This window comes from Notechis scutatus, chromosome 1 (assembly GCF_049901735.1).
Source record: "Notechis scutatus isolate UNSWTSFEM ecotype Mainland chromosome 1, rNotScu1.2, whole genome shotgun sequence".
In the NCBI taxonomy this organism is placed as follows: Eukaryota; Metazoa; Chordata; class Lepidosauria; order Squamata; family Elapidae; genus Notechis; species Notechis scutatus.
This window is the reverse complement of record NC_142009.1, coordinates 152,656,886-152,678,236: the sequence shown is the minus strand read 5'-3', so window position 1 is coordinate 152,678,236 and position 21,351 is coordinate 152,656,886. Positions and strand designations below refer to the sequence as shown.

The following is a 21,351-nucleotide window of genomic DNA, read 5'->3' as shown; positions in this document are numbered from 1 at the left end:
TAAAATAGAATTGTGGTTTGTGGATCACCGGGACTTGCAGGAACCTAGTCCTGAGGGATGATTAGCAAAGAGACCAATCAGGAAATGCTAAGACCACAAAAGCAAATTAAATGGAATATGGGAGGAACTAAAGTAGGGCTCCAGTATACAGATAAAATATTTAATGAATTATAAGAGCAATGACAAGAATAGAATCTGAAGCACTGATCTGATATTGTTCCTTGCTGGTTTATTTTTCGTTTCTCCGTTTCCTAGAAATGTGAAGGCTTAGAGGGAAAAAGGCATCATGTGATAAATGAAACATTTTTTTCCCTTCACATCTAAGTTTTCTCCTCCTGTCTTCTTTCCCAGACCTTCATCTCCTTAATGCTGTGTCAGTATGGGAGAAAATCCTCAGATGATTGTTTAACATACATCATTTGAAAGATTGTTTTCCCATATTGTCATAGTGCTGAAGATATAGATAGACACGCATATAAAACTGTAAGCAAATTAAAAACAGCACGTCGTAAAACATAGTCATAGAAACCGTGTCAACAGTAAATTGAAACAAAAACTCATACAAAGGCTCAATTTTAAAAAAAGAAAGAAGGGTCTGCAAGAATCACATTTGTAGGTCTCATTTAGAAGCAGGGAAGAACCTAAAAACAAATTGAACTGAGCATGAAAAAAAGATAGTTCTCTTTGAAATTGGCACAATTCTGCCATTCCCTCATCCAAACTACTGCATTTGGCTCAGTTGAAATGGAGTGCCTTCAAAGGCAACTATATAGAGTACAGTACATTGCCATGGTAATTCAGCCAGAAAAGGAGTACTAGTGCAATTCTAGGCATATGGATGCTGAAATCAGAATTTAATGGGATTTAGATAAATGTGTTTAGGACTGCATTATGGGAAGGCTTTATTTAATTGTGCACGCAGGCTATAACATGCTTAACTCCGCAGCACGGTGTATGTGGTAAGATTTTGGGTTCTGAATCTAAGAGATTGTTTAACCTGGGGAAATTACTTCTTTGTAACAGAAAAGAAGAAGGAAAGGTTTAGGGAAGTGGCATGGATGCTAGTTCTTCATTTTTGAGTGTTCCCTTCCCAGCACCCATAAAAATAACACCATTCCTGTGGCAAGAATTTCTCCCTTGGGTTTGATCTTTGATCCCGGTTTCAGATGAGTTAGTGAGATCTGTAGGATTCCAGCTATCAGATTTTATTTTTCATTCTGTAAAGGAAAATGCGATACAGTTGCATGGATTCAAGCTATTCACTAAGAAAAAACTTACATATAATGTCGCTAGAGATTTCATTTGAATTTTGTTGTATTTTGGGAGACACAGATCCTTCTTGATCTTGCCAAAGAAGCCATGTAAATTTAACTAAATGGGAACAAATTTTGGAGCTGGCATTTTGGACTAGTTTTAGATGTCTTTTGCAATCAGGATGATATGAATTGGGAACCACCAACTATGCAGTGCTCATTCTTTCTGGTTAAGTTGATACAGTATTGTCAGCCAGTCACTCTTTACCTATTCACCAATACTCAAGTGCTTTTCCTGCTCCCTGCATATATTTTCTGTCCCCTTCTTCACAAAAATAAAATAATTTCCTCACTGTTTCTGGGTTCATCAACATGGGAAACTTCTATTACAGTGGGACCTTGGTATTCAACTGCTTTGAAACTCATTAAATTTGGTACTCAGTGCATTTTGACTCGAAATGTTGTCCTGATAGTCATTATTTGTTTGGTACTCAACACATAAGCTACAACTTGTCAGTGTCAGCTGCCTTGTGACTCACTACATTATCTCTTATAGGAAAAATTGCTACTTATCGTTTTTGGTCCTCATCATGCCTCCCGGAACCAATTAATGATGAGTACCAAAGTACCACTGTATTTTCAGAATTCCTAGTGCTAGTCTGCTGTAATTTTGCATTTATTACTATTTTAAATTTATTGGCTGACCAATTCCAGTGGACTCCAGTTTACCTAATAGAATAGAATAGAATAGAATTATTAATGGCCAAGTGTGATTGGACACACAAGGAATTTGTCTTGGTGCAAATACTCTCAGTATACATAAAAGAAAAGATACATTAGTCAAGAATCATACAGTACAACACTTAATGATAGTCATAGGGTACAAATAAGCAATCAAATCATACTAGGAAACAGTCAATATAAATTGTAAGGATACAAGCAACAAAGTTACAGTCCTACAGTCACAAGTGGGAGGGGATGGGTGATAAGGAGTGATGAGAAGATTAATAGTAGTGCAGACTTTGTAAATAGTTGGACAGTGTTGAGGGAATTATTTGTTTAGCAGAGTGATGGCTTTCGGGGGAAAAAACTGTTCTTGTGTTTAGTTATTCTGGTGTGCAGTGCTCTATAGAATCGTTTTGAGGGAAGGAGTTGAAATAGTTTATGTCCGAGATGTGAGGGGTCTGTAAATATTTTCACAGCCCTCTTTTTGACTCATGCAGTATACAGGTCCTTGATTGAAGGCAGATGGATAGTAATTGTTTTTTCTGCAGTCCTTATTATCCTCTGAAGTCTGTGTCTGTCCTGTTGGGTTACAGAACTAAACCAGACAGTTACAGAGGTGCAATAATTCCTCTGTAGAACTGTATCAGCAGGTCCTTGGGCAGTTTGAGCTTTCTGAGAAAGAACATTCTTTGTTGTGCTAATTAGGTCAACTTGCTTCTAAATCAAGGGTTATAATATCTATGTTCTATAAATGTTTACATTTGTAAGGGATCTTAAAGTCCCTGTGGAAATTTATACAAACCATTTTCTGGACAACAAATCTTCTAATAATCATTTCCAGGTTAGAGCATTTAACCCTCTTTCTAATCGTTCAGGGAAGGGAAGGAGTTAAGAAATTCATGCAATAACTTTTAATAAGAAACTGCATGGTCAGCTATGCAATTTCTCCCACAGTAGTTTTAATTCAAGTAGTAATTCATTGTAAAGGCCAGTGGAAGAAACCAACCTTTGCAGCACAGGGACAGAAAGCTGAGCGAAGTATACAAAGGATGCCAATGTTGTAGCAATTTAAAAGTGCCTTTCAAAAAAACTCTTCAGGATAAGACCAGTGAACAGAAACCTCAAGCACCTGCTATAGCTCCAGCTGATATTGTTTGGATTACTAATCGGCAGCTGCATTTTAATTTTCCATAAGGTCATCAACAAGACTCCCCCTCCCTCTGGAGGGTTATGGGAAATTTAAATGGTAGTTCTCTAGCATTCACCTGCAGATGATACAGTAAAAGAGACAATCGGGTAGACTGAGAACCAAAATGATATCACTAATGCCCTGAATTCTACCACCCATTGTTAGACAATCACAAGCCCTCTATTGGGGGTGGTGATGTTTACTTATCCAATTTAACAGTAAGGAAATAGTGCTTAGTGGCTTTTCTACAGCCTGTTTTGATGTCCTCCCATCAATTCTACGGACGGAAGATTTCATGGCACCCCTGATTCAGAGTCTTTGCCCCTTCCAGGAAGGTAGAAACTCTCACCCGTGTCCTCTTATAGTGCCTTTTCTATGGTGCACCAAGACATGCCCTGATTGCCCCAGTCAATTTCCAAATGTGAGGGCTATGCAGATCAATTTTACATTTTTTTTAAGAGATGCTAACCCTATACTCATATATTAGGTGGTCAAATGTCTTATGCCAAGTTACACAACTGTGCAAAACTTTTAATTAGATATGCTGCTTTATTGTCATATTATTTCCACCCCTTCCGTAATAACTAATTGCTGTATTAAACTATTTTCTTTTTACTGTACCCTTTTATTGCAAAGGCTGGTCAAAGATCATAAATAAGTTATTCGATTTGATTTGATGCTGCTGCTACAGCTCATAACCTGTTATCAAGTGCCTGTTAGCAAGGTTTAGACCTATGGGTTTAGACCTATGGGGAAATTAAATCATTCTCCTATAAAGTCTGCTTCTGTGCATCTGTTGATGATTCATTCAAGGAGGAGCTAAAGACATTAGATATATTCACAGGGCTTTTTAAATTATTCACATCTTTCATGACTTTAATACTTAAAAACAAATTCAGATCCCGATTACAGTGAATTCGGGCACGAGCTAAGCCTTTATCACATTTTGAAAAATTATTCCTTAGCTACTACACATATACACATACATTTTCAAAGGAAAACAGTTATTAGAGGCTAATATTTGGAGTAGACACTCCTGCTTGAGCAGGTGGTTGGACTAGATGACCTCCAAGGTCCCTTCCAACTCTGTTATTCTATGATTCTGATCAGTAAACCCTATTCTTCTTTACCATTAGTAAGTTTGAAATGGATTTGATCATACTAGGCAATGGCAGAATTTTCTAGAAGGGCGCTGCTCTTGCTACTATGTAACATATTCAGTTAGCTCAACACTATTCCACAAATTTCCCCTTTGCAGCTCCAAGAAAATTCCAGAATAGATGGGACTGGGTTTTTCAGATTTCTATTTTTATTTTTTTTGTATTTTGCGATGAGAGGAGTATTCTTTTCAAAAAAATATAACAGGTACCTTAATTTTTTGCAAAAACTTAAAGACACCAATTGCAATCCTTTGCCCTCTCCAAACTGATTGACTTTGTAATCAGCTATGCACCTTGATTATTTTCTTAATCCTGGTACATTAAATTTCCTGTTCCATGCCTTTTTTTTTCTGCGAGGGCTTAGGCAACCATATTAATTGCTTCGTGTTGAACACCAGAAAGATCATTTTAAGCTAATGTCTTTCCCAGTGTTTCTTGTTCCCCCAATTCTTCCCCCCCCCCCCACAATCCTTCCTGAATCTTCTGTTTGGTTTTTTAAAATGCCTCTGAAGTAAAGAGGGATGGGAGTGAGCTCTCAACCCGATCCCTGGGCTGTCTGGAAAACTTTTTCCCTTTGGGAACCCTAGTTGAAACAAGAAACATTAAAAATGGCATTACTGCATGTGAAAGCAAAACAAAACATTAAGCAAAGAAAAAGCTAGTGAAATATTTTTAAAGAATAAAAAAGTTCCTGTAATGGAATGTGTGAATGACTTTGAGGGGTGAGAGAAAGAGTTACTGGCTGGGAAACAATCAGATGAGAGAAGGGGGAGCCCCCAAGTGTTTAATGGTCAGAGGAAGAAACTTAGGAAGGACCTACTTTATCTTAGTGGAGCAGACAGTTAAAAATGGCAACAGGAAGTTTGTACCATCAGACTTACAAGATTCTATTAATGTTGTCTTACAAAAATATGGAGTCAGCTTATCTAGTCATGTTTCCTATTTTATTTATCCCAGAGGGCTAACAGCTATTGTAGTGAATAAATTTGAGGAATAGCAAATGGCGGCACCTGGTTAATCATGTTGGTACTCAGAAGCTATGCAGGATCAAGCCTGCTTAGTATCAGATGGAGTTGTTGTGGTTAGCCAGCAGCAGGTGCGGACGGCTGAGGAGAGCGAAGACTCAGGTGAGGGGCCAGGACCATTAGGGAATGGACTGCTGCCTTCAGATATTGTGGGGGCTGGCAGCAGCGATGAGGAGGTTCTTGAGGAGCCTGTGCCAAGTGCTCATGCGCGTAGGGTTGCTTGTAGGAAAGAGCAGCTGCAGCAGCACGGGCGACTTGGGAGTAAGGCTTCAAGGTAATGGCCCCTCCTTCAAGAAAATAAAAGCCAGCTGTGAATCAGAAGTTCTTTGTAGGAAGCAAAAACGTTTTGAAACTCCAGCCTCGTGGACATTGCAGTATCTTAAGTTGGTATTTGAAGACTCTTGTGTTGTAAAATATTTCTTATCTGTTATTCTTGGCAGCCTCGCACAGTTTTGGCGAGGCTTGTGTTTATCAAAGTTAATTAGTTTGCAGCAGCCTTTTAACCGGGGATTCATAAGAATCATTAAAAGGTTTCCGTTCCCTTTGGTTCATGTTTGTTTTATTGGAGAAGGGTTTGGGTCAGATCAGGAGTATATATGTATATGCTCAGTCCTTTATACTCAGTCTGTTAATTCAACGGTAAAGTTTCCCCCTGCCCAATTGTGTCTGACTCTAGGAAGTCTTGCTCTTTTCTGTTTCTTAGTTGAGGGAACCATGGAAGACGCTTCCATGGTCACGTGGCCAGCATGACTATTATGCTGAGGCGCACAGAATGCTGTGACCTTTCTACTGAAGTGGTACCTATTTATCTATTCATGAACTGCTAGGTGAGCAGGAGCTGAGGCAAGTAAAAGGAGCTCACCCCATTGCACAGTGCTCGGCGCTCGAACCTGGACTGCCAGCTTTCCAGCTGACAAGCTCAACATTTTTAACCACTGAGCCATTGTAGTCCCACCAGTCTGTTAATATTCAGTTCAAAATACACCTCCAGGTTTTTAAAGTAATTTAAAACCTTTGCTTTTTCCAAATGTTCTTGCACTAGGGGGGGGGGGATGAGGTGCTTTCCAGTGTAGCTGTTCCTCTCCCAGCTGCTGCTGAGCTTCAGGCAAACTCCAAGCTCCAAGCAGGATTTCCACTGTTATATGCTGCTCATCATAGCTTGTGGTCATGACAATTGAAAGTCCTCTTGCCTGCTTTTGCTAGCTGCCAACTCGCAGAGCAAATGTCACCTCTGCTTCTTCGTCTGTAGGCCTTTCTTGTTACCCACGCGTTTTTCTCATTCTGTCAGTGTTTGTTTTTGTAAGTTCAAGACTGGGTGGGGTGAAGTTGCCTCTGGCTGTCACACCTGTCAAAACACCAGGGTGTGGCTCAATTAAGACAGCGGATGCAACACCAGCTAGGATGCCTGTAAGTAAATTTATGAGTGCCTGTCTCAGTGCCTGAGGGAAGTGTGGGGGCAGGGTTTCTGCTGGTTGCAGCTGATTTTCCGAAACACAGGCAGCAATCCCAATTTCACTCCCTCACAAAAATGATCAAGGACTACCGAAACTCTTTAAAAAAAAAAATTCAGAAAAGACAATGGCAAACCCTTATTGTCCCATTGCCAAAATAATCATGATTGTGTCCATGTAGTTCCTGAGGGCCAAGCTTTATCTTTTTTTAAAAAAAACCATGTGTTTTATTGAAGTTTATTATAACATAAAATATAATGAAAATAAGGATTAAGAAAAAAAAGGGAGGGGGATGCAGGATTTTTTTTAAAAAAAATGAGAAAAGAGAAAAGTGTTGACTTCCCATTCTCTCTAAAATAGTAAAAGACTAACTTACAACCTCAACTTTTTACTTTACCTCTAATTAGCACAAGGCAGCTCTATAACTACACAATTACTAAATCTTGAAATTAGATTCTAAATTTCATTTTTTTCCTATCGCAAGCATAAAAACCAGAAGCAATATCCCAACAGAAACAAGACTAAATAAAATCTCTTTGTTTAAAACAGTTGACATTGTCATTTTAACCAAATCCAAGGGTCAAGCTTTATTTGAAGATGATAGATAGATAGATAGATAGATAGATAGATAGATAGATAGATAGATAGATAGATAGATGTGTGTGTGTGTGTGTGTGTCTGTGTCTGTGTCTGTGTCTGTGTGTGTCTCTGTGTGTCTGTGTCTCTGTGTGTGTGTGTAGAAGCACTCTCACCACCCATCACAGATTTTGAAGCTCAAACTGTGCCCCTTGGATATATTGGCTGTAGAATTATAAGAGTTGTAGCTTTAATACATTTCCAAGAATCAAGGTTGGGAAAGTTAAGGCAGGGCTGACTATTGGCAGGTTCACAGATCAGGTTTAGTGGTGTCATATCGCCATACCTATGGGTCTTGCAGTCAAGAGCTCCCACCCCATTTCATGTTGTCTTACACTTATTTTCAATGCAAAATACTGAAACTCCAGAAGCATCCAGAAGTAGTACTGTTGTCTGATTACGGGGGAGGAAACACTGGAATGTGTTTCAAGAGTGCAGAAAGAAAAAGAGAGAAGAATCTAAACTGGTGGACTGCCTAAGAGAGAGCATGGGCCCCACTAAAGGACATTGTCCCATGTCTCTCCAGTGTGATCACAAGCCAATTACGTTTGTAACTATCCAGCATTCAGAAATCACCTGCTGACATTCAGTGGGAAAATGGCTGCAAAGCAAACTGTGTATATCAACCCATTCCTGGAATGTGAATATTCATTCTGATAACCTGCATAAAAAGCGTGCATAAGTGCACTGTTCCTGTCCTATTGTCCCCATTTAATCGTACCTATCTTCTGTATTCTTACTCATGTTTATACTTATACCTATTATTTTGCAAGCAATTGACAAATCAAATAAATAAAATAAACCTTTCTTTTAAAAAGCAATAAAAACTTCCTTTTGTGCCATCCCTGGCTGTGTAGATAATACCCTCTTAATTGATTGATACAGGGGAGTATGTTTAATACCTGGAAGCCCATGTGGGTAGTGCTGTCAGAAGATGGAATTGAATTCTTTAAGAAGAAGACTGATAACAATCCTAAAGGAATGATTCCCCTCAAGGGCAGCACACTGACCAGTCCCTGCCAGGATTTCACTAAGAGAACGGTGAGTATTTATGTTTTTTGAAGCATGCTGAGGTAAGGCCTATCTCAAGAGTAGACAACACCTTTTGCATTCAAGGGGAATGGATGATGGGTGTGTATTTAAGGACTATATGTACATTGCCTGTGTATTTGTGTATGTAAATATGTAGCCTTCCTGGGTACATATTTATATATATAAAATATTATGACATCACCAAGTAGGATGGGATGGGATGAAATTATTCTGAAGGCATCATTCCAAGGTATGGTGCATTTGGAATTTGGGATGGTCTAAAAGGCAGAATCAATCTTTTATGCCTTGTGAAATCTTATCGTTTATTTTTCTCCTAATTATTTCACAGGGGAACCACCTCATCCAACCCCAAACTTTTGCCCATAGGATGTAATATGAGATTCAAGTGTCTGTAAGAGAAGTGATGGAAAGCTGCACATGTCCATAGGCCATGCCCTATTCTTGGCCTTTGACATCCAGCATACATGACCCCATCACATCATATTTGTGGTCCCCAGCAGGAAGTGTTGATAGGAATAAAACCTTGGCAGTGCAGGTAACATCATCACCAGTAATCCCAAATTATATTTTTTGTTTACTGCCAAAAGAGCCAAATAATTAATGACAAATAGAAACTGGATTGGCCACAGTGAGTTTTGAACAAAATAGTTTTTTTGGTTGGATCCAGCATAGCTGTTTCTTTTGTTCCTGTGACTGAAGAATATAAAAAAGTCAGCAAAGTTAATGGAAAAGCTATTGATCTTAGAGACAATTTTCTTTGGCTGGGTAGTTACCACAATACTTTTAAGAAAATAATAATAAAATCATTAGTAAAAAAAATGGATTCATGTGCAACCCATGTGCACATTTCCTTTTTTTCCCTCAAGCCATCTGTGAAGACCGTTTTTACAATCCTGTGGTTTTGTTACTAACACATTTCAAACGACAGTCTTGCTCTGGCCTAGAATGCTTAGTATAACAGAATTTCCTCTCTTTTCAGCTGAGCACTTTAGGTAGGATTGTGCAATGTTTTCAGAAAAAGGAGACTTCCCTTTCCCCATTCTCCTTGTACGGCAGGCTAGCAGGAATGGGATTTAAACACTCAACTGTGCTGCTTCCACCCATATTTCTTCTGAATTTTAAAATCATTGAAATCTTTAAACTGTGGATAGATTATTTATTTTCTACCCCCTGTAGGCATTTTAAGGTAGATACTTTTGCGTGAATCGATACACAGTGAACCAAATCTCTCTTCAGACAATCAGAACTCACTGAAACGTCCTGTCCAAATAATAAGGAGATGTTTATTTAAAAGTTATATGATAAAATAGTAAGGGGAAAGTATTTTGGTGCACTCCATATAGAAGTAAACAAACTGAATAGCTCTTATGGTTCCTGCTGTTTCTTAGTCAAATCTAAGGATCATCTGAGGAGAGTTTCAGCTTTAAAGTATGGTAGTATCCACGTCTCAGACTGTGGTGGTATATACAATGGCAAATGGACAAGAGACAACATATCATATTTAGTACAACTGAGGGGAGATGTGGTTTTTCCCTATTTCAGCAGAGATTGGGAGCATATCTACAGTGCTGTGGAATTGGCGTGTTTCAGTGGCCCATTTGCCACTGAAGGATGCCAAAAGATCCAGAACTGAGCACTCTTCCTTTTTTTTTCTATCACCATTTCTCTTTCTAACTCTGAGCTAATGAAACTAGGCACTCATCTCTCAGCATAGAGTTCTTATATTAACAATCAACAGAATTGTTTTTTTCCAGTTGTTTTAATGTTAATGCCTGTTTAGACATTTTAGCTAGGGTATAAACGATCTATTCTACACTACTTACTAACATAAGCTGCCTACAAAAAACAACAACCCCTATTTATGTGGGCTAACAATAAAATGTGTTCCTATTCCAGTTTGTCTTTAAACTCACAACAGCCAAACAACAGGATCACATCTTCCAAGCTTCTCATCTTGAGGAGAGAGATGGTTGGGTGAAAGACATCAAGAAGGCCATCAAATGCATTTTGGGAGGGCAACGGTTTTCCAGGAAATCAACCAAGAAATCTATCAGGCTTCCTGAAACCATCAATCTGAGGTGTGTCCCAAAGCTAAACATTGCTTATATAAGTGGAAAATGGGAAAATACTTTTATTTCAAAAGTTTTATTTTTATGCGGCAGCTACAGAAGCAGCTGCTTGAATTATTCCTTGTTGAAACTTGCCATCCAAATTCCTATTTTTTTCTACATCAACAAGCTGGAATTAAAGCGTACCTTATATATGTTTTGGTCTCAGAAAAAAAGGGGTGTTCCCCCCCTTTCTTGTTCTCAGGCAGTTTAAATACTTCCTTTGGCAACAATTCTGAGCCAATTTCAGTTCTGAGCCTTTTGTTCTTATTACTTTCTCTCATCAGGACTCAGATTTTTGGGGGGCAATATGCTGACTTTGTAAACTGCTTAGAGAGGCTGTAAAGCACTGTGAATCGGTATATAAATCTAAATGCTATGCTATTATTATCACAGCTCAGCATGTTGCTGCTTTGTTTTAAAACACTTGTTTACTTCTTGCTGTTTAAAACAAATCTCAGTGTGTGGTTATATTATACCTTTTGTTTTGTGCACAGCGCTTTGTATCTCTCTATGAAAGACCCTAACAAGGGGATACGGGAAATGAAGCTGGAAAAAGACAAGAAAACGTTCAACCACTGTTTTACAGGTAGGAAGTTGTTAAGAATTGCTTAAAGAACAACAAAATAGGTAAATTAAAACATATACTTAAAAATGGAACTGTAATGTATTTTTTAAAAAACAGAATTATAGCGATGACATAAAATAAGGAATAAAGGGCAGCAAATAAATTGCACAAATAAATAAAAATAATCTGAGGCATTCAATTCTAGTGATAAGGATGTCCTGTCCTATCCTTATAATCAAATTGCATTCCAATATTTCTCAAAACAAAGAATATATGTTACAGTCCACTTTTCTAAAAGCTTGGTAGCTATTAACTATTACATTTTTAATCCCAGGCATATCTAATATTCTTACTATCCAACTTCTTGTCACAAAACATGAGTTACAAAAAGAATTAAGACTGCATACTTTCCAGAAATTGATGAGTCTACCAAAATGTTGTAAAAGGAAGAGAGATGTGATTTCAGTTGATTGAAGAAATTTAGAGTACCCTTTATAATGGGAAGTACTACAAGGAATTGTCACTCCTCCTTTCAACTGCTAATGCTTACAAAAACTTTCTCTGAAGACATCAGAAAAACATTCGCTTCAGCATTTATTAATTCAGAATAACAGAATAAAGAGTTGGAAGGGACTTTGGAAGTCTTCTAGTTCAATCCCCTGCCCAAGCAGGAAACTGTACCATTTCAGACAAATGGTTGTCTAAACTCCTCTTAAAAACCTCCAGTGTTTGAGCATTCCCAACTTCTGGAGGCAAGTTGTTCCACTAATTAATTGTTCTAACTATCAGGAAATTTATCCTTAGTTCTAGGTTGCTTCTCTCCTTGATTAGTTTCCATCCATTGTTTCTTGTCCTACCCTCAGGTGCTTTGGAGAATAGCTTGACTACTTCTTTGTGGCAGCCTCTGAGATATTGTAATGCTGCTATCATGTCACCCCTAGTTCTTCTTTTCATTAAACTAGAAGTTTGCAATCTATCTCAGATAAGATTCAGAGTTAATCACCATCAGGGGATTTGCTTTTCTGTTTTCTTAATGCTTACCATATCTACTACTTTTTATGTATCTTTGGTGACCATCCTTTGTTCTTCTCCTTGTCATCAGGTAGTTCTGTGGTTGATTGGTTACTGTCAAACAACTCATTACGAAATCGGCAAGAGGGTATAGTGCTGGCATCTGCCCTATTGAATGAAGGCTACTTTCAGGCTGCTGATGATACATCAAAGACTGCGCTTCAAGGCCTATCAGAAAGTTCCTTCTTGGATTTGGAGGATGCCTATTATTATTTTGTAAGTGTCAAGATGTTGTCTTCTTTATGTAATCACAGAAAAAATTATGGAGTAAAGCTGTCAAACAAGCAATAAGAAAAGCATCTAGTCTCATCTAATGCATTACTTGCTCTCCCTATCTCACTCTTTTTTAAACAAAAAAAACCCAAAAGCTGTACTCATAGATATATATAGTGTGTGTGTGTGTATCTACAATTTAAAAGAAAAAAGAAAACATTGCATTAGATTAGACCAGATGCTTCTCCAGCTGCCAGTCTGAACAACATACACACTCGGTAAGAATTGAAAATTGAAATTTTTTATGCTTCCGTGTGCAACACATATAAATTCTGCACTAACTTTACTCCCAGAGTGATTCTGGCATAAGGCTTCAATAAATTAATAAAAATTGATAACTTTCATCTCCCTCATCCCCCAAAAACTGCACCAAATTTGCAGTCCAAAGTCACTCTCTTGAATTAATTGTCTTTATTTTTATATATTGGTGAATGCAAATCAGGCACTTCAGGTACTTTAAGTATCTGTTAAAAGACTTTTTTTTTTTTTTTACTTTGAGGCTGAGCTTGTGTGAAAACATCCGCCAAGCTAATTTATGTATTTGATTACAGTAACAGCAGCTTGCATTACAAAAGTATAGAAATTGCAGAATGATTTAATAATTAAATTGTGCCTTAGAATGAAATTCTAAGCACATCTATTTCAAACAGAGTGGGGATTTACTTAATTTTGAATAGATGTGCATAACTTTGTCCTGTTAATCTGTCAGTCAGTTATAAAGGTTTCTGGCATTTATTAATTAAAAAATATTTTGATAACTTCTTCTTAATAGAAATGTGATTCAGCATTTTATACCAAAAATAACAACATAAATGGAGGGGGGGAAAAGGCCCCCCCCCCCCCCCCCCCCCCCGTCCTACTGTTTCTTTTTTTTTTTTTTTTTTTTTTATTTTAATAACCCAAATAAAAAACAAAAAAATAAAAATATAATAATTAAAAAAAAAAAAATAAAATAAATCACCCTCTTTATGGAGGCTCTGAACTGAGTCAGTACAGTATAGAATTCCTTTGTAGTAGCTGTCATTTCATAGGAATGTGTAATGTGTAATTGTTGATTACAAATGTATAGACTTTGCCATTTTTTCTTATCATGTGATAGTTAACCATAGATATTAGTCCAACATATATGCTTTCTGGAAACAGAGTCAATCCAACCAGACTTCAGATATTTTTGCTTCTTCTCTATTAGAATTGCTTAACTTGTCCCACAAGTGAGCTTCAGGAATAAATTAACCATGGATCTGCTTGCAAAACATCTGCTGATCAATCTGATGATAACCACCAAGGGGTTTTTTATCACCACTTGGAATATGATCTGTAAATTGAACCATACCTTCCTCAATCAACCACTCCATATCCCGCAGCTTAAAAACATTTTCCACTTATATTCTATGGCATGAAATATTATTCTGGGTGGGAAAGAAAGATGAAAGCTGCATAGATGTTTTACTTCTTAAATTCCAAATAATGATAAAAGTTGACCCCTATCACCTCTGTTTTATAGTCAGACCAATAGTCAGACCAATCTAGTATAGCTTAAAACTGGACTCACACAACATGTCCTCTATTAGCTAGAAAATAGACAACAATCTGATAGACCATCCACTGTGGCCATAATCTTCATAATGCCATAAACCATAGTGGCTAAATTGTTGAAAATAGATTCAAAAAATTGGAAGGTGACGCATTACTAGCGTTGAGTTTCACTCTATATGTTTGTGCAAATGCTGTGTTAAAAAATTACTTAGGATCCTGATTCAAAGGTGGTATTCAGCAGATTCTGACCAGTTCTGGAGAACCAGTAGCGGAAATTTTGAGTAGTTCGGAGAACCGGCAAATGCCATCTCTGACTGGAGATTTTACAGTATCCTTCCCCTGCCACGCCCACCAAGCCATGCCCACAGAACCGCTAGTAAAAAAATTGGAATCCCACCACTGCTACACATTATATAAGTTTGGTAAGATAGAGTGGCCACGTACTACTTGGAAAAAGATGATCTTTTACTTAAAGGACATTTAATAGATAGATTTAATTCCTTTATTTTGGCTGCTGCATTTTCTACTTGGCCATACTCACCCTAATCTGGCAAGGTATGTTAATAGTGTTTCAAGAGATCATACTCGGTTGATTGAACAACACTGATGTCAGTCCTTAGCTTATCCTCACCAAGCTGAATAGCTTCTTTTTGTCATGCACTTTCACTTTTCCACCCAGCTGTATAATTCTGTGTATTAAGACACAAGCAACAAACTTTACAGTCTCTTCTAACTGAGCCCTTCTTATAATATGAGCCTCAGCTGCTCGTTTGATTGATTGATTTCATTTGGGATGGGTTACAGGTAAGTTGCATAGGACTAGGCAAAGTCTGCCAAAATCTGTTTATAGCATAAAAGATAAAGTTAGTAATATATTTGTCAAGAAGGAAAAGCAGCTATGGCAAACTACGAAAAGAAGTTTTTGTCTGTTTGTCCTCTGCTCTAAAGACAAAGTGGATACACACAAAAAATGTCCCTATTGAAATAATTGGTAGATAAGCCAATGGCTTCTCCATTGTTTACAACGAAGTTTTTGTTTTTTTTAAATGTCCAACTAACGCTAGCATTGTTTAACAGCCTGAACTATTCTAGGAGACATTTATCAACTTGGCTTCTTCAATGTCTTCAAATAGGTAGACAGTGGTTTCTTCTGTGAGGGCAACTCCAGTGATGATGACGCAATCTTCAAGGAAGAATTCAGAGGCCTGGTGATCAAACAGGGTTGTCTGCTGAAGCAGGTTGGTGTATATCTTGTTTTTTTTGTTACATAAAATATAAACTTACGTAATATATGTGTGTGAAATCAGCTGGTCTAAAAATATCACCAAAGTACTGAACATTCTCTGAATTTTCCTGGCTACATTCTGCACCTGCAGCATCATGCACTGTAGCACTGATAAGCAGCAATCAGTTGCTAGTGGAGATACAGTCACTCTGCAAATGTTCTGAGCTAGCTTGCCAACCCCATTCACCAGCCCCTAACTTGTTTCAACCCACAGAACAGAATAAGAGGTGGAAGGCTTTTTTGAAAAGGGAAAAACAAAGCTCAGCTGCTTTTGAGGCAAAAAAAATAAACATCAGAAGGCAGGACTGGTATTGAAAAGTCTAGATTTACTGAACATCCATGCCAGTTCTCTGAGCTGATTATTACTGGTATATGAGTAAATGATTTTTTAAAAAAAGATGTCATCTGGCCTTGCAACAGCTTTGGAAAGAGAGCTAAAATATAACCGTCATTTTCCTCAGTAGTACAGATTAAATGTAACACTCATCTGATGTCCCAATTGTTCCAGACAGAAAGATATGGCTTTAATAGAATTACAATAGGACTTCACATAAAATAACACTCAAAGACTTAAAAGCATGTGACTCACTGAGTTTCCGACTTGATTCATGCTGTTGTGGCAGAAAATTTAAAAATCGCAACGTTTTGTGGAAATGATCAAGACCTACAGCAGAATTGATGATGAGTTCTGAAACGAGTTTCAAAGCCATAAAGTTTGACTCTTATTTTTTGCTACCCATATTTAATACACTAGTAAATTTTACTCAGAGAAAGACGTAACCTTTAACAAATTAAACTTGAAGCATTTTATATCTATTTCATTAAAAATCTCAAATTACCAGATGTAAAAGTCTATTGAATTGCCTTTTATGCTGTCCATTTTGCTTTTGGACACATTTTCTTTACTTTTACAGCAAGCTTTTTACTAAGCATTTTTAAGAAAAAAAAGGGGGTGGGGTGGGGTGGGGAAGAAACACAAAAAAGGTGGGGGAGACAAAACCAGAACTGATTTTTATTCATATTTTTATTAATAAAAAGCAAGCTTGACTATAAGTTAGGAAGACAACCCATACACTGAAAGTTTGTATGCACATAATTGATGTGATTCATATTAAATGTAATTATATGATAAATACGTACAGGTGGCTGAGTTTAAATCAAAGGTGGACAATCTTTTTATGGTCAGGATCTATACAGTTAAGGAGGCAACAAGGCAAAACAAACTGGGTAGAATCACACATACCTGAGAGAAAGACAAAAGGGTTCCTACACCCACTTCCCCCAATACCCGCCCACCCTTTATTTGGAGGAAGGACAGATAGAATATATTGTTTTAAAATAGTAAATCCATTTCCTAGTTTGCATTACAGCTGCTTCTGTTTGCCCCACACATACTCAAAAATATGGGATTATGGAATCATCAAATTCAGCCAAATGGTAGTAATCAAAAACAAGAGGGCTCTAAGACCTGCAGAAAGGGAATTCAGCAATCACTTGTAGTCCTAAGGATAGATGTTATTGAGCCTGGTTTATGTCAAATGTAACGACATAGTGATAAACAAAATAATCAATTGGATCATCAGAGTAAAGTCCAATAAAATCATTGGAATCTTTGCTATTGATTTTATCAGAATGAGAATAATTTAAAGTGTCGTGTTCAGTTGTGAGAATAAGGCTTGGTAACATTTATGCCTGCACATAAGAACATTAAAAATTATGCTTTCTTAAATATTTGTTTAGGGTCATAGAAGGAAAAACTGGAAAGTGCGGAAATTTGTTTTGAGAGAGGACCCCGCCTACATGCATTACTATGATCCTGCGGCGGTAAGTGGGTATATCACTCAAGTTTGTTGAAATGCTATGTGGTGATGAAATCACCTTCTGAACACTGTAGGAATAATATGTTTATTACTAATTTACTATTAGCACCCCTAATTTACTACTAGCACCTATCCTTCATAGCAAAGCTCAAGTAAGTTTTATCAGCCTTAAGTGATGTGGTAACTTTTTGCATCATTTAATGATGCCCCTTTCCTGAGTAGATAACTCTTGTGGATTTGTATAGTTTTGCACATTTGTCTCTGGTAGTACTGAACTTTAACACCCAGAATCAATGGTAGTTGAGGTTTTTAGTTTTTGATGTCCACCACATCTGGATGTCATCTGCGTGGGAAAGACTGCTCCATTGTCTCTGTACAGGAATAAATTTTGTTATTCTTCAAACACTTGGACAACCAAAAGTATTCTTTTATGCACATGTGACAACAAAACTGCAGAGATAATGGGATCGCGCCTCTTATATCTTTGGGTACCATCTCTATTTCTCCTTGACTTTTTTGTGTTGGGCAAAGACGTCTGAAAAGGAGTTTGAACAACTCTTGTCTTATCTATTCCTCTTCAGCCTTTTTTTCTTGTTGTTATTCAGTCAAAGGTCAACCAAAAAAATTTACTGAAAGAAAATACATTCTCATTTAGCTGTTGGAAATCCAATAAGCCACAAAATTATTTGTAATAATAGGGAAACTGTGACCTAGAGCAAATTGTTATGAAATGGTTCCTCACAAGGGGGTTCCCCAGGTCAGATAGTTCATGAAGAGATCTTTAAATTAATATGATGCTGTTTCTTCTAAGCCACACATCTGACTAAGACATGTGAGTCCTTCCCTTCCTTCCTTCCTTCCTTCCTTCCTTTTTAAAAGGATCCCTTCTGATATCTTGATGAGGTCAGGAAAGGGATAAGCAATATATAAGGAAGTATAGGGCTTGTGTGCACAGTGTGTAAGGTCCCATTCACTACAGTTTATTCTTTATATGTTTCCTTAAGAATTTCTATAAAGACTCTGTCTTTGCTTGATATGTCAGCAAAACTACTCATACATATCTACTCCAAATAATGTCCCAGAACTTGATTTCTTTTCATTTTTTTCTTTATCCATTCTCTCAAAATACAAACCTCATTTGTAAACCCAACAGAGGAAAATTATCTCCTGGTTTATTTGTACATCCCTTTTAATTATTAATTGTTCAATTATTGAGACATCAACTGGATTCTCTTGTATGTGTGGTATCTTTTTCCATGTCATTCTTCTAGCCTGTCTTTTTAAAATCCACTTTAAACGAGTCTCAGTCTTATCAGACAAGATTTGTTCCTCTCTAGCAACTTCTTAAAATTAACTTCAAGGTCTAGAGTTTAAAAATATCCTTAGGTACATCTAATGTTAAAATATTTTTCTTTATTTTGCACTAATAAGTCAAATTTAAGTGTAATTCTCTTTAATTGCAATGAAAGAGGTTTTCTCTAGTGTTTTCTCTAGTGTTCAGTCTTCAAAGTCTCATCTTACCTTTTTTAAAGAAAAATTTAAAGAGAATTTAAATGAAAAGTATTTTCCCGTGGGAAGGATTTTGATGGTTAATTCCAAAATATTATTTCAAATCCATCTGGACTCTTAGTTTATTTAAAACATTCCAAAATCAGAGTTCTAATGACACTTTTGCTGCTTAGTCCAAAAGAAATCAAATTAAGTGCTTAAAGTTTTATTTAAAACTTCTCTTACTAAGATTGAAGGAAACTCACCTGTTGCTGTAAAACCTATTGCTCCAAAGATTCCTTGTAGCTGAAAAACAGTTAACAAGCAACTTCCAAAGTAATTAGAAAAGAGATTATGAAATCCAGTTTCCTTTTGAAGAAATCAACCATGGTTTACGCAGGATGGCTATTGCCTCATATCCCAGAGCTCTAAATCTACTGTAAAACTGCTATCTTGCAGTCTCCTCATGAGAAGCAGCTGTATGGAGCTTTTATGGTCAATCTCAAATATTCTCTTTATCCAGAGAGAAATTACAAAGAACTGGTCTACATGCCACTTTTGCATTCTACTGCTAAAATCAGCACTGTCTTTAGATCACCATTTCGTTTCTGAAGTCTGGGTCTGCATGAATATTGAATGAAATTTCTTTCAGGGAGAAGAGCCACTTGGAGCCATCCACTTGAGGGGCTGTGTAGTGACGGCAATTGAAGACACATCAGATGGTAATCATTAAGCAGGAGTACTTAAGTTAAAAGCATTAGGGCAATTCTGGAGAGATTTGTGAAAAGTGAGGGGAGTCCCCATGAGATTTTGTACATTCTGATAATTATAGCATACCTAATAACATTGTCTTTTCACTCCCAATATCTGGGAAAGTGTTGATTCCAAGGCAACCCTGATTTATTTATACATTAGTTCATTTATACCTTAACTATGAATAAATATAAATATCTTAATATTAATTTATGCATTTGCATGTTATATACGTAAATAGTATATTTTATATATTGTTGTTTTTCTACTGTCAGGAAGGAGGTGAGGTGCCCTCCCTCCTTCCTTCTCTCTCTCTCTTTGAGGTGGAATCCAATTCTGGGAGGTGGCAGGGCTTAATCTGCAGCTTAGCTTTAGGCCATAAAAAATAATAATGGACCAATTGGTTCTACATAGATAAGCAGAAGGGGTGGCTTATAAAGGTAGAAATGTTGTATGTGGATTAAATGGAAGCGCAAAGAGTTTCATGTATGCTTGTTATCAGGGATGGGTTTCAAAATTTTTACCAAAACGTTCCCTGCCCGGTTGCTGGGTGGGTGTGGCCCTGATGGGCAGGGCCTAGTCAGCCTCCTGCACCATGGTGCTAGGGGTGTTTTTGCCCTCCCCGGGCTCTGGAGGCTTTCCTCAAGCCTCCGGAATCTCTTTGGAAGCCAGAAACTGGTCCTTTTCCAGCCTTCCTGAACTTCTGGGAGGCCCGTTTTTCACCCTCCCAGAGCCTCCATGCATGCCCTGCACTTACCTGCATCCAAAACGGGCTGTGTGGAGACTCCTGGGGGAGGGGGCAGGGGTGGGGTGGGCAGCCAGGAGTGAGATTTGGGGGTTCTTCAAACTGCACAGAATCTTAGCTAGGGGCTCTCCTGAACCCCTGCAAACCTCCAGCAGCCCACCCCTGCTTGTTATCCAGTAAGAATGGGAATGAATTATTTCTTCCGAGGCAGAAGTACTGAAACAAGCCCTCTCCCTGGTCCTTTGTTCACTTTACCTCCCTCCCCTTTTTCTCTCTCCAAATCAGGCAAGAAAAATGAAGTGGAGGGAAACCTCTTTGAGATTATTACTGCAAGCGAAGTGCACTACGTCCTTCAAGCAGCCACTTCTGCAGAACGTACAGAATGGATCAAGGCCATTCAGCTTGTCTCTAGAACTGGAAAATGAAAGACTCTTGGTTTTAGCAAAAAGAAAAAGGAAAAAAAGACAAACCCTCAAAAGAGATTTACCTGCTCAGTAGCTCTCTGTGAAGGAATATCAGCTGGTTTTAAATTAAAACTGTTATTTAACAATAGCTTGTTTTAGAATTGGCAGAATATTTAATGTTGCATAGGTCAGTTTTTTTCTATTTTCCTCTATCCCAAAGAGGAATGATAATCTATAGATCTTCAGATGCCGCTGATTAACACCCAGCAGTCAACAATATGGCCAACGATAAGGGATGGCGAGGGAACCAGTTTACTAGCATCTGAAGGATCCCAAATCCCCCAATTTTTTTGTTTAAAATGTAATCATACATATAATTAGGATCTTCTGTTACACTTTGTTTTCTTTTATATGGTAACTCTGAAGCAGATGAATGAATGGATATGATATCTATGTTATATATAATTGCTACATATGGTGGTTGGGGAGAAAAACGTTTTCCTTGTAAACAATATTTTCAAGAAAATATATTTTTAATAAAGTTTAACAAAATAAAGCCAGCATTACTGTCTTTGCTAAAAACACAAACCTTCAGTTCTTTTATTCAACTTTAAAAAAGCAATTTTAAGATGTGTGGACTTCAACATAATGGCTGGGAAATTCTTGGAGCTGAAGTCTATGCATCTGAAAGTTGCCAAGGTTGAGAAACACCGTTCTGTGTTCATAAATACCTGAGATCTTGTAACTTAAAACATGAAACTGTAAGTCAAATATATTTTTCTATTTGATAGTAATAGTAAATATCTT

The 21,351-nt window shown here is 37.4% G+C and overlaps 1 protein-coding gene across 1 annotated transcript in view; it reads left to right on the top strand.

The window, feature by feature from the left end:
• The window catches only part of PLEK (pleckstrin), a 29,480-nt gene extending 8,380 nt beyond the window's left edge, over nt 1-21,100 (top strand). The window contains exons 2-9 of the mRNA XM_026668474.2: nt 8,326-8,481; nt 10,390-10,571; nt 11,099-11,190; nt 12,272-12,456; nt 15,183-15,287; nt 17,075-17,158; nt 19,295-19,364; nt 20,426-21,100. Coding sequence (XP_026524259.1) covers nt 8,326-8,481; nt 10,390-10,571; nt 11,099-11,190; nt 12,272-12,456; nt 15,183-15,287; nt 17,075-17,158; nt 19,295-19,364; nt 20,426-20,565 — 1,014 coding nt within the window. The 3' untranslated portion in view covers nt 20,566-21,100. The remainder of the gene's footprint in view (nt 1-8,325; nt 8,482-10,389; nt 10,572-11,098; nt 11,191-12,271; nt 12,457-15,182; nt 15,288-17,074; nt 17,159-19,294; nt 19,365-20,425) is intronic.
• Nucleotides 21,101-21,351: the final 251 nt, after the last annotated feature.